The 14828-nt window shown below is 37.3% G+C and overlaps 1 protein-coding gene across 1 annotated transcript in view; it reads right to left on the reverse strand.

Annotated features, from left to right (window-relative positions):
* The window catches only part of Xrn2 (5'-3' exoribonuclease 2), a 73987-nt gene continuing 59159 nt past the window's right edge, over positions 1–14828 (reverse strand). Inside the window, exons 28-30 of the mRNA XM_048455532.3 lie at positions 8601–8664; positions 3016–3154; positions 1–524 (exon numbers count right to left, since the gene is read on the reverse strand). Coding sequence (XP_048311489.2) covers positions 459–524; positions 3016–3154; positions 8601–8664 — 269 coding nt within the window. The 3' untranslated portion in view covers positions 1–458. The remainder of the gene's footprint in view (positions 525–3015; positions 3155–8600; positions 8665–14828) is intronic.

The following is a 14828-nucleotide window of genomic DNA, read 5'->3' on the forward strand; positions in this document are numbered from 1 at the left end:
GAGCTTTAAAGTTTAGCTTTATTTTTATTTTTTTTACTAAAGTCCACAAATTTCTATAAGACAAGTACTTTAATGAAATGCTTCCAAAGAAATGCTGAGCAACATATGCTCTAGTCTGCTGAATGTGCAGTTCAAATGTCCATACCTAATTATTCATGTGTGTCAAAATCAGCATAGAGCTGGTTTGAATTTTAACCATAATGAAAACCCAGGACTCCTAATTTCATCAAATGTGTTTACAAGCTATAATAAATTCAGACCCACTGGATTATGCAACACACATCTCTGGAAAGCAACATAAAACAGTGAGATCAGATCAGTAAAAATATACACATAGTTAAAAGAAATACACAAAGTACTGTAGTTTTATTAAAAACTACTACTTGAGAAAGAAATCTTTCCACAAATAGCATAAAAGTATATAATAGTGAAATGATTTGGGAAAGCTTTACAAAAGCCTAATTCCAACTGTATCTTCCCGAGGGTGGTGGCAAAGGGTATTTCCTTCCATCTCTGGGATATCCCTGAAAGTAAACAAAAGAAAGAGTTTATCGTCTGGATTAATATGCCTAATCACCTTACTTCTCTGTGGAAAAGCACATCCTGAAGAAGTGGATTGTTTAAGGTACATCTCATGGGAATGGGAAGTCTTTGTAAGTATGTGCTCTAAGCCAACAGCTCTAACATAGTTTGTTACAAAGCTGAAGACACACACACGGCTGAATGAGTACCCAACAGGCATTAATAACCACATCTAAGAAATTCCCTACAATACGAAAGAACAATGAAATATTTCTTGTAAATATGTACAGTGAAGTTATTTTACATTTTTACTAGTTCTTTAAAAATTTCAAACAACGTATTTTGATCGTATTCATTCCCTTCCCCTACTCCTCTCAAACCACTCAACATTGTGTTTTTATTTTTTTTTAACCCATCAAGTATAGTTTTTGCTGCCCATATACTCTGGCTATGTGGCCTTCACTGAAGACTGGTCAACCCACCAGGATCCATACCCTTAAAGCAAACGAAGAGCAGCAACAACAAAAACCACCACTACTTTCCCTCTCTCCCAGTGGCTAGCAGCTGCCAGTAGGTCCTTAACTAAGGACTTTGTGTCCAACCTCCCCTCTCCATGCTGGGACTGTGTCTGGCCTGAGCCTGCACAGGTATTATGCATGCTGTAGAGACAGTGCTTACAAATTTCCTACCATTCTGAGCACTTGGGAGGAAAGTCACTTATTTAAGCAAAGGAAGAGATTTACTGAGGCCTAAAGACCAATTATTTAGGAATATATTTTTTTTGTTCAACGAAAAGCCAAACATTAAATAATAAAGTTATTACATAATTAATTTGCAAAAACGTTTTTATACATAAATAATTTCTAAATAATTTGTATGGTTGGGAATATATCTCAGTGGTACGAGCATTTGTGAAGTAAGTGTGGTACTGGGTTTGATTCCAAAGGAAATAAAAAATTTTTATTTAGGACCACAGGGTTCCATTTTGCCACTTAAGCAGTTTATACTATATAGTATGAGAGATCCTCAAGGCTGCACAATGTGGACTAAGGACTTGTTCAGACATATCAATGTCACTAAAAAAATGAAGGCATGGACATGACTTTCTATAATAACATATTGTAACTTTATTAGTTGTGATTTAGAAAAACTAAGTAGAAATAAGACTGAAAAGAATGAGTATATTTTCTAAAAGTCTTCCAACTTGTTTATTTATTCTCAGTGAAGAATTCCACCTCTTCTAACAGCAGAGTTCCTTGAAAAGAAAATGAACTGGGGTTCAGTGTTCCCAGCTCTGCTCCAAACTATGAAGTTACAGGCTTTGAGTTCCTGACCTGCAAAATGAAGTGATTGGACATAGCATGCTCCAAGGTTTCTTCAGTTCTAAATGTCTTCATTTAAAAAATGTTGTTATTTTAATTGACCAGTGTCATCTAAACCCCAGTAGCACAGAGCAGCAATTTCCTGATGTGACTTTTCAAAGATGTTGGGTGGACAAATTAAAAGTAAAATTCCATGAAACGATTTTAATGGATTGTAACAAAATTTTCTCGAAAGGAATTAAGTATAAGCAATTAAGGTGACTACTTTCTTGTAAGGTTGAAACAGACAAGTTTTCCTTATATGTCAGAGATCTTAAATTAAAGAGGGGCACAATTAGAAAATCAATACACAAAGCACTGCAAAAGGCCCGGAGGCAACACCAGGCATACAATTTAAAACTTAAAATCCCTTCACATCGCTGCAGGTGCCCAATTCCAGGAACACGACACACTCTGAGTTGCATCATTCCAATCCTGTTCTCTACCAAGGGTTGGATTAAAGTGCATATAAATTCTGTCCAGGGTATCAAATTGCTAGGAGAAAATATGTTAAGTAGATTCTAGCCTTAAATGTTGCTAAGACTGGGTGGAATTAAAAAAAAAAATAAAACAAACTAGTATCATCTCAATTGATCTACAAATTGTAGTGTTCATTAGAATCACACGGCACTTTGCATTTAGTATAAAAATGTATGGAAAATCATCAAAGAAAAAAATTTCTTCCACAAGAGGGACTCAATGATGAATCAGGTAAGAATTCTAGGATGAATAAAGACAACTGGTAAATGGGTAGGATGTTTTATCTATTTATTTGTTTGTTTGTTTGGTTTTTCTCAGCTTCCAGTCAGTCTTCGTTTGTTAATGATGGATCTAGTTTATATTAGAGAATGATATTCTTCAAGGTAAAAAGAAATGTTTTGGTGACTGTGACTCATACTAATCACTACTGACTGCTATGACAAAGGGGACTTGTAGGCTGGGATTCTTGAGCCTACATGTATAAACTACATAGGTGGGGAACTTCCCTTAGATGCATTTTTAACGGTGACAAAAGCTGAACTACTCTATTAATATTTTCTCCAGAAATACTGGTAAGAAAATATTAAGTCCTAAGAAGCTTAACAGTGATCAATATGCTGCTTTCCTCTAAAGCCCACGTTGTATTTATTACCTGTCTCCCTCCTCGATCATCACGTCTGGGTGGATATCCTCCAGGCCCAGCCAGCATCTGGTACTGGTTTGGCTGAAAAGCTGCATTTTGGGTTTGAAGCATCCGGTTCCACGGCAGCAGAGGTTCAGCTCCAACACTTCTGTAGAAAGACATAATTATATCAGAAGTGAAGCCTGTTTTACACCATAAGCCTAAAATGGGCAGGTTGTCTCCTCCAAATTTTAGGACAACTCAATTTGCCTAGATTTGTTTTATAGGATATGCAATATGGTAGCCTTTATGTCTCTTGTAACCAGAGCAGTGTACTGCATTTCATAAAGCACCACAGCTTATTAAAAGGGATGTTTAGAGATAATGAGATGGCTCAGATGGTACAAGTGCATGTCTTACAAGTCTGATGACCCAAGTTCAATACCCAGGACCCAAGCTGGACCCTTCATGTATGCACTATGAAACACACACCCTGCCACACTAGTGTATACACACACACACACACACACACAAATAGTAATTTTTTAAAATGAGGATGTTTAAAGTTAGGTGATTAATTTATACAAAATATTTTGTACAGTTGTAAATATAAAGTTTCTTTGAATCATATGAAGCTCTAGATCCTGACAAGCTGGCAGGCTACATTTATGAAGCTGTCCAAAAGAGTAAACATGTACGAGTAAGAGAAAGAGGCTTTATTTTCAAAATGTCCAGACTCGTTCTTAGATTCTATTCTTTCTAGTTAATTGCAGGTTGCAAGTGAATTCTTACTGCTTAGTATTTTGAATCCAGGGTAGGGAATTTGGCTGTTTTTTCCCATCCATTATTCTGCTCAATATGTTAGAAGGTCTGATCGTGAAGAAACCTTTTCAAGTTCTATTGATGCAGTTTTCAATTGACCATGGTGACCTAGCAACATGAGCACTAATTGGCATGGGCTGACTGGCATTTGGTGTACAGTTTACATGGGAACGCAGATTCAACAGCTATTATAAACCAGTTTGCTATCCCAGATTACTAGTTGAAAGACATGTTTTAATTGTCTTCAAGTGCCTATTTTAACTTTAGATATACAACAACAGGTAGAAGGCATTAAATCATAACTTAATTAAAACCTGTCACATCAACAATGTAGCAAAGATATTTCTAAAGGCAATAATCACCATTTAAAATGGAACTTTCTCAGTATTCACTTTCAACTTTTATTTTATAGTCAGGAGAAAAATAAAAAGAAGCAAACGTTCCTGTGTACTTTATAGAAACCTTGGGGCCACAGATGATGATAGGAAGAACTTAGTAAAATTTTGCATTCACTAAGGCTCTGACTGGCCAGCATCACTATAACAATATCAGCATATGAATTTCACTTCTTCATGGGAGAAAAAAATCTTAGGCATAAAAGCCTGAAGTTGGGATCATTGGATGATGGACTCATTCTTAGAGCTAGCTATTCATCTGAATCCATCCTCTTTACTCACCACTTACAACAAGCCTTCTTAAAAACAAAACAACAAAAATGCAAAGTAATTATTCTTGTGTAACAGTTCAAAGACAACAGCTCCTGGCGACCGAGAAAGGCCAAAGCTACTCTTTAGAGACAGTGGGAGAAACCAGAGCTCTACTACAACATGCTGCATGTGAGTCAAAGTCAGAGTGAGAGACGGGTTATCACCAGTACAGACAAATTCTGGCAAGAATGCCCTAACTGATTCACAAGAACAGTTCTAACAACACACAAGAATAGTCTTTTCCGGCTTCTGCAGAGAGATGAGTAATATGGTAATGGGTTCTGATCAAGGATCATTAATGCTGGGATGTATGTGCAAAGTTCACAAGTCAAAACTGCAAGCCATATACTTACGATGATTAACATTACCTTTTAGTTTTATAAAATAGCTTGGAAGACAAAGCCACAGTGTAAAACATACAATTTTTATTTTTGTTCAAAGATAATTTTTATGATAAAAATCAATAGTAATAAAATTTAAAGAGAAAGTACAATTAAACAGTGGTGGTTATGTATTCTGTCTGATGGCAGAAACACCTGTATTTACCACAAAGCAATCATTTTATGTTAATTATACTAATTTGCAAATATAAGCAAACTGAAAGTTATCTGACAAAATGTTTCTGAAGTGTGAGAGTGAAATGCTACAGTTGGCCCACACTTTTATTCCCAGTACTCTGGGGGCAGAGGCGGGCAGATTCCTATGAATTTGAGGCCAACCAGGTCTGCTTAGGAAGCTCTAGGACAGCCAAAGCTACATAGTGGAACCCTGAACCTCAAAAAAGCAAAATAAACAAATAAACAAACAAACAAATAAATAATAGCTAGTGGCTATAGTCAGGCAATGGTAGTGCATGCCTTTAATTCCAGAACTCGGGAGGCAGAGGCAGGTGTATCTCTGTGAGTTTGAGGTCAGCCTAATGTACAGGGTGAGTTCCAGGATGGCCAGGGCTACACAACACTGTGAAACCTTGTCTCAAAAAACAAAAACAAAAAATAAAACCTTGTTAGTGGTTATAAACTGAGGTAACTTATAAGTCAAAGTACTTTTTAGTAGGTACCACAGTGGCAACAATCCTGTTATGTTTCTAAATCACTGCTCTGGAGACCTGTTGTTAAATGAAGTCTGCCAATCTGGGTAGTTTAAGTTTGTACTATGGTTAATCACAGTTTTTAAAAGTTTTCCCATCATTAAACTGAACACCCACAAGTAAAAAACAAAAACAAACAAACAAACAAAAAATCCAAAAACAAATTAAAAAAAACCTAAACGCTTACCTTCAATAGCTTGAAAAGATACTAAAAAGGAGGCTAACTCTGCTTAGTATTGGCACCATTTTTTATTTTGTTTGAGGGAGGAGAAGAATGACTTCTTTGTTTCTGAGTCTAAGCAGCTCTGGTAGGCCTTGAACTCAAATTCTTCTGCCTCACCCATCTCAATTCTGAGATTACAGATGTAAGCCACCACAGAAGTCTCTTTCTGATTTTTTCCTTAAAGATATGACATTTATTTATTTATTTGCATGTGTGCATGTGTGTAAGGTCAGATGATAAGTTGAAGGAATTAGTGTTCCCCTTCCACCATGTAAGACCTGGGGATATAAATCAGGTTGTCAGGCTTGGTGGCTGAGGCCTTTACCCACTGAGCCCTCTCACTGTATTTTTAGGACAAAGGAATATATGAATTTAAAGTACTACTATCATAAAGAGAAAAAAATAATTCAAGACAACATATCAAAGTTTAGGAAACAAGATATATTAAAAGCTTTTTTTTTCCTAATAGGATTCTCAATGACACTCAAAACTAGTGCGCTGGAAATGTTCTGAACCACGAATTACAAAAGCTTGGCTCTCATATGACTACCACCATCTACTATCCATAACTTCTTGTTAAAGAAAAATGGTTCCGCCTCTCTGTCTTGTAAGGTCTGAATAGCTGGAATTGACAAGTACTATGAAAATGAATAACAGATTGTACCCACTTATTAGCTACAGTTTAGGAGAGCAAAATTCAAACTTACTTTTTATTTATGAATAAAATGGTTTCGTTCACTAGTACTCAGGAGACTGAGACACAAAGGTGCAAGTTGCAGACCAACATGGCCATACAGTGAAACTGTACTAAAAAAGTAGAGTTCCGTTTCCTAAAAAAACATGAATTAAGGATTCTATAAATGCTTACCTTTACTCTTTTCTTTCAGGGATGGCTTTAAAGTATCTAAAACAACTCAAAATACACACAAAACTCATTCCTAGCTTCCTAGGTTCACAAAGTCAGCCAGGTTAACAATACTAGTTGGTAAGGGTAGAATAAGAACAAGAAAATGATGGACAGGGCAAAGAAGGGGACAAAGACGGTAGTCTTAGAAATACTTTACATGTGTACACAGAGAAAGGAAAGCTGCTGCAACTACAGAAGGAGCCTCAGAAGTGCAAACCGATCCTTCACCTCCTTTGATGTGCTGTGGCTTTATATTATGCTCAGAGTAAACAGTCTGGTGAGTTCTGTTCTACTAAAAAGTTTCTTGGTAAAGAATAGCATGGAAGAGTGACCTTGGATAAGCTACTGAACTATGTCTTTCACTTTAAGTAAAAATGAAAATTAACAGCAACTGCTTTAGAAGGTTGCTGGGAAAAACATACACTCACATTTTTAAACAGATGTTAATTCAGTGCTGAAAATTCTTAAGCAGAAGATAATTGTTAGAAATTGTTATTAACATAGCAAAAAAGTAAAAAAAAAAACAATAGGAAGAAACCAAGTCTAATAATTTAGAAGAATTTATCCCTTTACTTCTCTCTAAAACTCATGTTAATTTGGTTGTGTTGCTTACCTGTAATCTACTCTCAGACTTGGGAGAGGTAGGAGGATTGGAAGTTCAAGGACAGCCTGGGCTCCCTGGTGACAATTAAATAATACATGTTCTATGCTTTGAGCACATGCATTAGAAACATCAATATATGCTTACCAGTTGTATTAAATTTAAAATATTACTTGCATGACACCATCAGCAAACAGCTGAATTACACAAATCTCTGTGGTAATCTTGACTAAACAACAGAAAGAATTCTGGATGATCTGAATACTACTGAGTGTTTGTGTAAGAAGAACACTATTTCTAGCGCCATTTGTTAATACACTCCATTCATTACAGATGTGACTAGATCAAAATGGTTAACTCCGCAAAGATAAAAACAGATAACTGGAAAAGTGAAAAGGGTAGCTTAATTGGAATGGGACTCCATTTGATTTTACATTTGTGGACGTTGACAAAATAAAATCCAGCTTGGATTTTAAAGCATCATTAAAAATATTATCCTACAGATGTTAAAAATTATTCATAACATGCCCAGCTGACTTCTCATGGATAGTCCATCTGACTTAGGGACACAGAACTTATGAATGAAGGAACACATGTCAAACATCCCTTGTTATTAAACCATGTCACATTCTTTCTAGTCCATGGTACTTATTAGACAGCAGATCCCATAATCCTCTTCTGAGTCCCTTCTGCATTTAATTCAGTTCAGTTTTAAGTAGTTGAAGAAACTGTTTTCAGTGGCAACTAATAACTACTGACCTACAGTGACACTGCCCTACAATAGGCCTGTCAGCCCTGAAAAAGTTGTACCAAAGAAGCTGATTAGGACTTGAAGAGGTCTGTAGTAAGAATCAATAGCTGGTCTGTACTAATGCTGTGCTGCTGGCAGACACGATAAAAGTGGAACATCATTAGTTATGCCTCATTAAACTGCACAACCCTGCTTAAAAGAAATTTGTTTAGCCTGACAAAAACCTAATACAATTTTAAGCTCTCTGTGTTGCATTTTTTAGAGTACCTCAAAGCTTAAATAAAATAAAGTCCAAGAGAACCAAGAAACATAGGAATCTATATAAACACAAGCATTTTAATTCCAAGTATTAACTTCATATTTTCTAAAAACAGGTGTGGGAAAAATTATTTGGGGTGGGGGGAAAGTATTATTTCAAACCAGGTAGGTTTTGTAAGCAGCCAACCACCCCTCCACACAAACACACACCATATCAATACAGGAAGCGTTTAAAACATGCTTGCTTTAGCATTACCTGTCAAATCTCTGCTGCTGGAAAAGAGGAGGAGGACCTCGCCAGGAATCTTGAGGCCTCATATCTGGAAAATAAATAGGAGGAGTTCATAGAAGCCTTGTTAAAGTATTTTCTATCACCTGTCCACATAGTTTATAATTCAAAGTCCTAAAAAGGAAACAAGATAACATGTAAACCAAGTAAGCAAGCTAGAATCAGAATTAACCATGAATGTAAAAATAACCAACAGAATCAACAAAAGACTTTTGCTGATTATGTCTATGTTGCTAACAAGTTGGTTTTGAGAACCTTGACCATATTCACACTTTTCTCTCATTTGCTATACTGTCTAGCTATATACTACACACACTTTTTACATGTATATTTTAAATGCTATACATGAAAGAGAAGATCTTGGCCTTGTTTATGACTGCACACTGAATTGGTAATAGTAATTCGACTACACTTTGATACTTCCTTATGAGTGTGCCAGCTATGACACTGTCAAGTGGAAAGCATACAATCTCTATCCAGCACAAACCACCAAGAGAAGCTAATGAAAGAACCACCCATTTTTACATAGTTTCCTGGTCATCAACCTCCTACCCCATTAGTGCAAATCTGAACTGGCAACTTTATCTACTTAGAAGAAAAACAATGGCTGCTGCCATAAACTGAACATTACATGAAAGGAAAGACCCATCAACTCCTGTCCAGGAGTGACATTCACATTCAAAGCACTCAGAGGGACAGAATCAACTAACTACTGCTCCTGGTGTCAGCCTTGCTGTTATCATCTGCCTTTAGCAGGGTCTGCTGTACCCTAGTTAAAACAGCTGGATCCAGAAACTGTGTAATGAGTTCACTGTGTGAGGACAGTACCTACCTCCAGACCCCTAAGACCAGGGACAGCACAGCTTACTATATGTATTCAGGCCCAGGCCCATATTTTAATGGAAACACAAACCAAAACTATGCTTTTAAAAATTAATTTCTTAAAGGAAAGAAGAAATAAAACATTTATTCCTAGTTAAGAACCAAAAAATGTACAATTTTGTTTTACAAAAAAAAGAATTATGCTTTTAAAAATTTCATAGAGCAAAAATGGGCAAAGTTAAGTATGTGGCAACTGATGATTGTAGCATGACACAGCTGGCCTCCTCTGCTCTGGGCTCTCTTCCATCCACAGTACTGAGAAGGCCAGTCTGAGGCAATTCTCTAGATGTGGACATGCTACCCAAACGTCCATACCAACAAGCACGGCCCCCAGTAGTCCTTTTTCTGGATGGAAAGGGTGCTCTTCACCAGCAAATCAAGCAGTCTCTCTAGCTGAATTATGTCCTGTTTTACTCCTTAATAATGAAATTACTAGCAGTCAAGCTGAATCATAACAGAGAGGAGGTTTCTCATTGGTTATCAGATATGAAATATAACTCAAGGCCTCCATAGAAATTTTGGAAGCTTATTACCATAAAGTTCACAGAAATGGAGAAGAAAGGTACCTGTTGTGCCCAGAGTGAATCACTACTACAAACTATAAATTGCCAGAAAAAAATCTGTATTTTATCTCATTTTTTTGAGGCAGGGTCTAGCTTAGCCTTCAACTCTATATAGTCAAGGATGACTTTGAACTTCTGGCCTTGCTGATTCTAGTTTTGAGTACTGGGGATTAGAGGTAAGCACCACTACCAGGCCTGGTACACATGGTGCTGGGACACTGAACCCATGGCTGTGCTAGACAAGCACTCTACCAACTAAGCTAAACCTTAGCCCCAAAGAAAAACAGGTAAAGTCTAGAAATTCTTACAAGAACAGCAATTATTTCATTTGTATAGCTTCCTTAGATGGAAAATGTGAGATTTACTACACATAGTTAATTTTCAATGAGTTGCAATTTATGAGAAAGCAGTCTACTGAAAGTAAAAATCAGCATTTCTAATTTTTCTGATTATTTATAAACTTGAAAACCAATTCAACGGTATACAAAAATTAGTAAGAATCAGTTAAAATGATAAGAAAACAAAACAAAGCAACAGAAGGAGTCTGGGTCAGACCTCCCTTAGCACACTGCTCTGCAGGCTTCTTCACGTCACCTCGGAAACATGCCTTTGTTTAATATAAGACTTACTCTCTAAGTCTGGTTCCATGATGGCCCCTAATAAACACAGAATACATACTCTCTATGGTATTTAGAAAAAACTTTCACATGAAACCTGATTTTTACAGACCAAATGAAGACAATGAAAAAGATATATGTACATTAAAATAAACTTTCTAGACCAATTTATTCTGAAAATGAAGGGAAAATTTATTTTCTCCTAGAACATGTACAATTGGAGGGTAATGCCATTACTACCATCAATATACACACACATTCAATTCAAACCTGCAGCACATTAAATTAAGAAAATATTATTTTCAGGAACTGAAATTAACTACACAAGCATCAAGGGTTAAGCACTCCCTAACAATCTACCTTTAAGTTCTAGAAAATGGTGATAAACACTCACTCCCATGTCACCATTTCTGGTACATCAAGTGTTTCCGTATTTAATCCTTACTTTCAGAACAACCCCTTTCCACATAATCTCAGTATTAGCAAATACATAATGTTTTCCTAAAACTTGAGCAAATATAAAATTTAAAAATTTTTTTCATAATTATTAAGCATCCTTTGTTTTTAATCCAAAAAGAAAAATGACAAAAAAGAGATAACATTTTTCAAAGCTATCTTTAAATATTTTTTTCATGTAGCTCTGAGTAATACACACAGCCCTTAAGTATTCATAAAGCAGAAATATTTCCTGGCTGATAAGTAATGAAGTAGACAGTAAAACAAACTTATTACCATTCATTTGTATGGCTCTAACAGAAGATCTTTTTGAGTGGGAGAAAAAAACCCTGTGAGACAATGAATTGCACTTCAAGAAGGTACAAGCGCAAAGGGGAATAAAAAGACAGTTAATTTTTTCCTTTGGTCTTTAAAAACCTATCCCTTTTTTAGAGCTCTAAGGCCACATCAACTAAGTTTTGCCATTAGCTTCTCAAGTGACAATTTACTTAATCCTTGTGCCAATCACAGAAAAGATTCCATGTTTACTGACTGCAGTGATCACAAATCACTTTTCAAATGCAGCTAATTGACAAGTTTACTGTCCAAAATGAAGAGAAATCACACATCAGGTTCTTTGGAATGCAGAAACTCAATGTTTAATTCATTCTGAGTGCTCAGGGCTACACTTGACTCCAACAGTTATCAATAAATGAACAATTAGAGCTCCAAACTATCACATTAAAGGCAAACTAAACACCAACAGTCAGAAACACCAATGGCTGACAGTTGGTAGAAGTAGCAGTCTGACCAAATAGTTCATCTTCAGTAAATTTTAAACCATATTACAGAAAATAATTGTGGCACTAAAAATGTTTTGTTTTGTTTTTTAAGATTAAGTGGTTTAGTCCAGAGAAACTAGGTAAAAAGTAGAACCTTAAGAGGGACACACATGGAAGGCCCCAGGAAAGGGGAATAGTTAAGATCTCCTGGGTAAACTGCGAAGGGAGAAGGAAGGGGATGGGGAATGAAAATATGAGGGCTCAAGATGGTCAAATTGGGGGGAAGAACGGAAAGGGGGAGCAATGAAAGAGATATCTTGATAGAGGGAGCCACTATGGGGTTAGGGAGAAACCAGGTGCTAGGGAAATTGCCATGAATCCACAAGGATGACTACAGTTAAGACTTCTAGCAATAGTGGAGATGGTGCCTGAACTGAGAACCTACATTTAGTAACTGATGGAAGCAGATACAGTGATCCACAGCCAAGCACAAGTCTGGAGCTTAGTTGAAGAGAGAGAAAAGGGATTATATGAGCAAGGGGGTATCAAGATTATGACTGAGAAAACCACACAGACAGCTGACCTGAGCTAGTGGGAGCTCACTGACTCTGGACTGGCAGTTGGGATCCTCTATGGGACCGAATTAAGCCCTCTGAATGTGTGTGACAGTTATGTAGCTTATCTGTTGGGGTGGGAGGGCTGGCAGTGGGACCAGGACTTATCCTGGGTGCATGAACTGGTTTTTTGAAGCTTATTTCCTATGGTGGGATACCTTGCTCAGCCTTGATATAGCGGGGAGGGGCTTGGTCCTGCCTCAACTTGATATACCAGACTTTGCTGACTCCCCAAGGGAGGCCTTACCTCCGCTGAGGAGTGGATGGGAAGCGAGAGAAGCAGGAGGGGGAACTGGGCTAGTAAAATTTAAAAATTTTTAATTAGAAACAAAAAAAGACTAAATGTTTTAAGTATTTTTCTTTTTCGAGATAGGGTTTCTTTTTGTGTAACAGCCCTAGCTGTTCTGAAACTAACTGTAGACCAGGATGACCTGGAACTCAGATCTGCCTGCCTCTGTCTCCCAAGTTCTGGGATTAAAGACATATGCCACCACCACCTACTGTTTTAGTCTTCAATTTTACTAAAGTAAAAAAGTTTCTGATAAAGCTTCAAGCTTCAAATTTCTAGTGAGTAATTTTCTTCATAGTGAGTGATTTTCTTCTACAGGTTAAAGACTCCTGTTAAGTCAAGCACCAAAGTCAAATACCACTGACCTAGTGTAGCATTTCCCAGAGGGATGTTGTCTTAGGGTTTCTATTGCTGTGAAGAGATACATGACCACGGTAACTCTTACAAAGGAAAAAACATTTAATTGGGGCTGGCTTACATTTTCAGAGGTTTAGTGCATCATCAGCATGGTGCTACATGGTGGCAAGCAGGCAGACATGGTGTTGAAATTTCTGTAACTGATTAGGCAGAGTGATCTGAGACACTGGGTATGGCTTGAACATATATGAGACCTCAGAGGCTGCTTCCACAGTTACACACTTCCTTCATCGGGGCCATAGCTACACCAACAAGGCCGCACCTCCTAAGAGTGTCAATCTTTTGAGGGTTATTTTCTGTCAAATCATCACAGATGTGTTGGACTGTTTTTTGTTTTTGAACAGGGTTTCCCTGTAGCTTTGAAGACTGTCCTGGAACTAGTTCTGTAGACCAGGCTGTACTCGCACTCACAGAGACCCGCCTGTCTCTGCCTCCCTAGTACTGGGAGTAAAGGTGTGCAACACCATTGTCTGGTAGATTGTATTGTTCTTTGAGACAGGGTCTCCCTCTGTGACCCAATCTGACCTCAAATTTGTGGAATCCTCCTCCTATCTTAGTCTCCCAAATGCTGCTGGGATTAGAAATGTGTGTTATCATGCCTAGTGCAACTGATTTTTGGTAGTCACAATCAGGCCTTTATTGTGTGTGTGTGTTTCAAAGATTTATTTATTTTTACATATCTGTTATGGATGTTTACTTGCACATGTCTGTCTACAATGTGCATGCAGTGCCCTCAAAGGTCAGAAGAGAAATATCAGATTCCCCTAATTCTCTGGAACTAGGGTTACTGATGGCTATGAGCCACCACGTAGGTGCTGTGACTTGAACCTGGGTCCTCTGAAAGAAAAGTCACTGTTCTTAATCACTGAGCCATCTTCCCATTTTTTAAAAAGACACATCCAATATGTTATAATAGTAATATAATTATGAATATATAATAAATTGAGGAAAAAGAAGAGTTGAAGGTAAGTATCTAACAGACACTATCCAAAGAGATCACAGTAGCAGTAGTAGGCTGTTACTGAAACTTAGGAACATAATGCTTTGGGTTAGTTATGGCTTAAGTGTCCCTCTAGGATGACATGTTGAAATATGATTCTCACTGTGTGGTATTAAGGAGGTGGAGTCCCAGGATACTTAAGGTAGAATCGCTTTAGCCCAAATCTTTAAGGAAAACCTGTACAAAATACTAAGATCTTGTCTGAAAAACAAAAAGGAACGGAGAGGCTATAAGGGGACAATGACAGGGAGAAAAAGGAGTGATTACAATTAGGTTACGATCATCATGGGGTCCCCTTCATGACTAAATCACAGTTAGTTTACTAAGCCTAGAAAATATCCCCATCTCTTGCTATACGTTGTCAAATACTGCTTTAGGGCTCTGCCAATTTAACCCTGCTCTTTCAGAATGAAGAGCCCAGATAAAATTTCTTTATTGGACCAGGCGGTGGTGGCACATGACTTTAATTCCAGCACTTGGGAGGTAAAAGCAGGTAGATCTCTGTGAGTCTGAGGCCAGTCCATTCTACAGAGTGAGTTCCAGAACAGTCAGAGCTACACAAAGAAACCTTGTTTTAAACAAAAACAAAACAAAAA

This window comes from Myodes glareolus, chromosome 10 (assembly GCF_982192425.1).
Source record: "Myodes glareolus chromosome 10, mMyoGla1.1, whole genome shotgun sequence".
NCBI lineage: Eukaryota > Metazoa > Chordata > Mammalia > Rodentia > Cricetidae > Myodes > Myodes glareolus.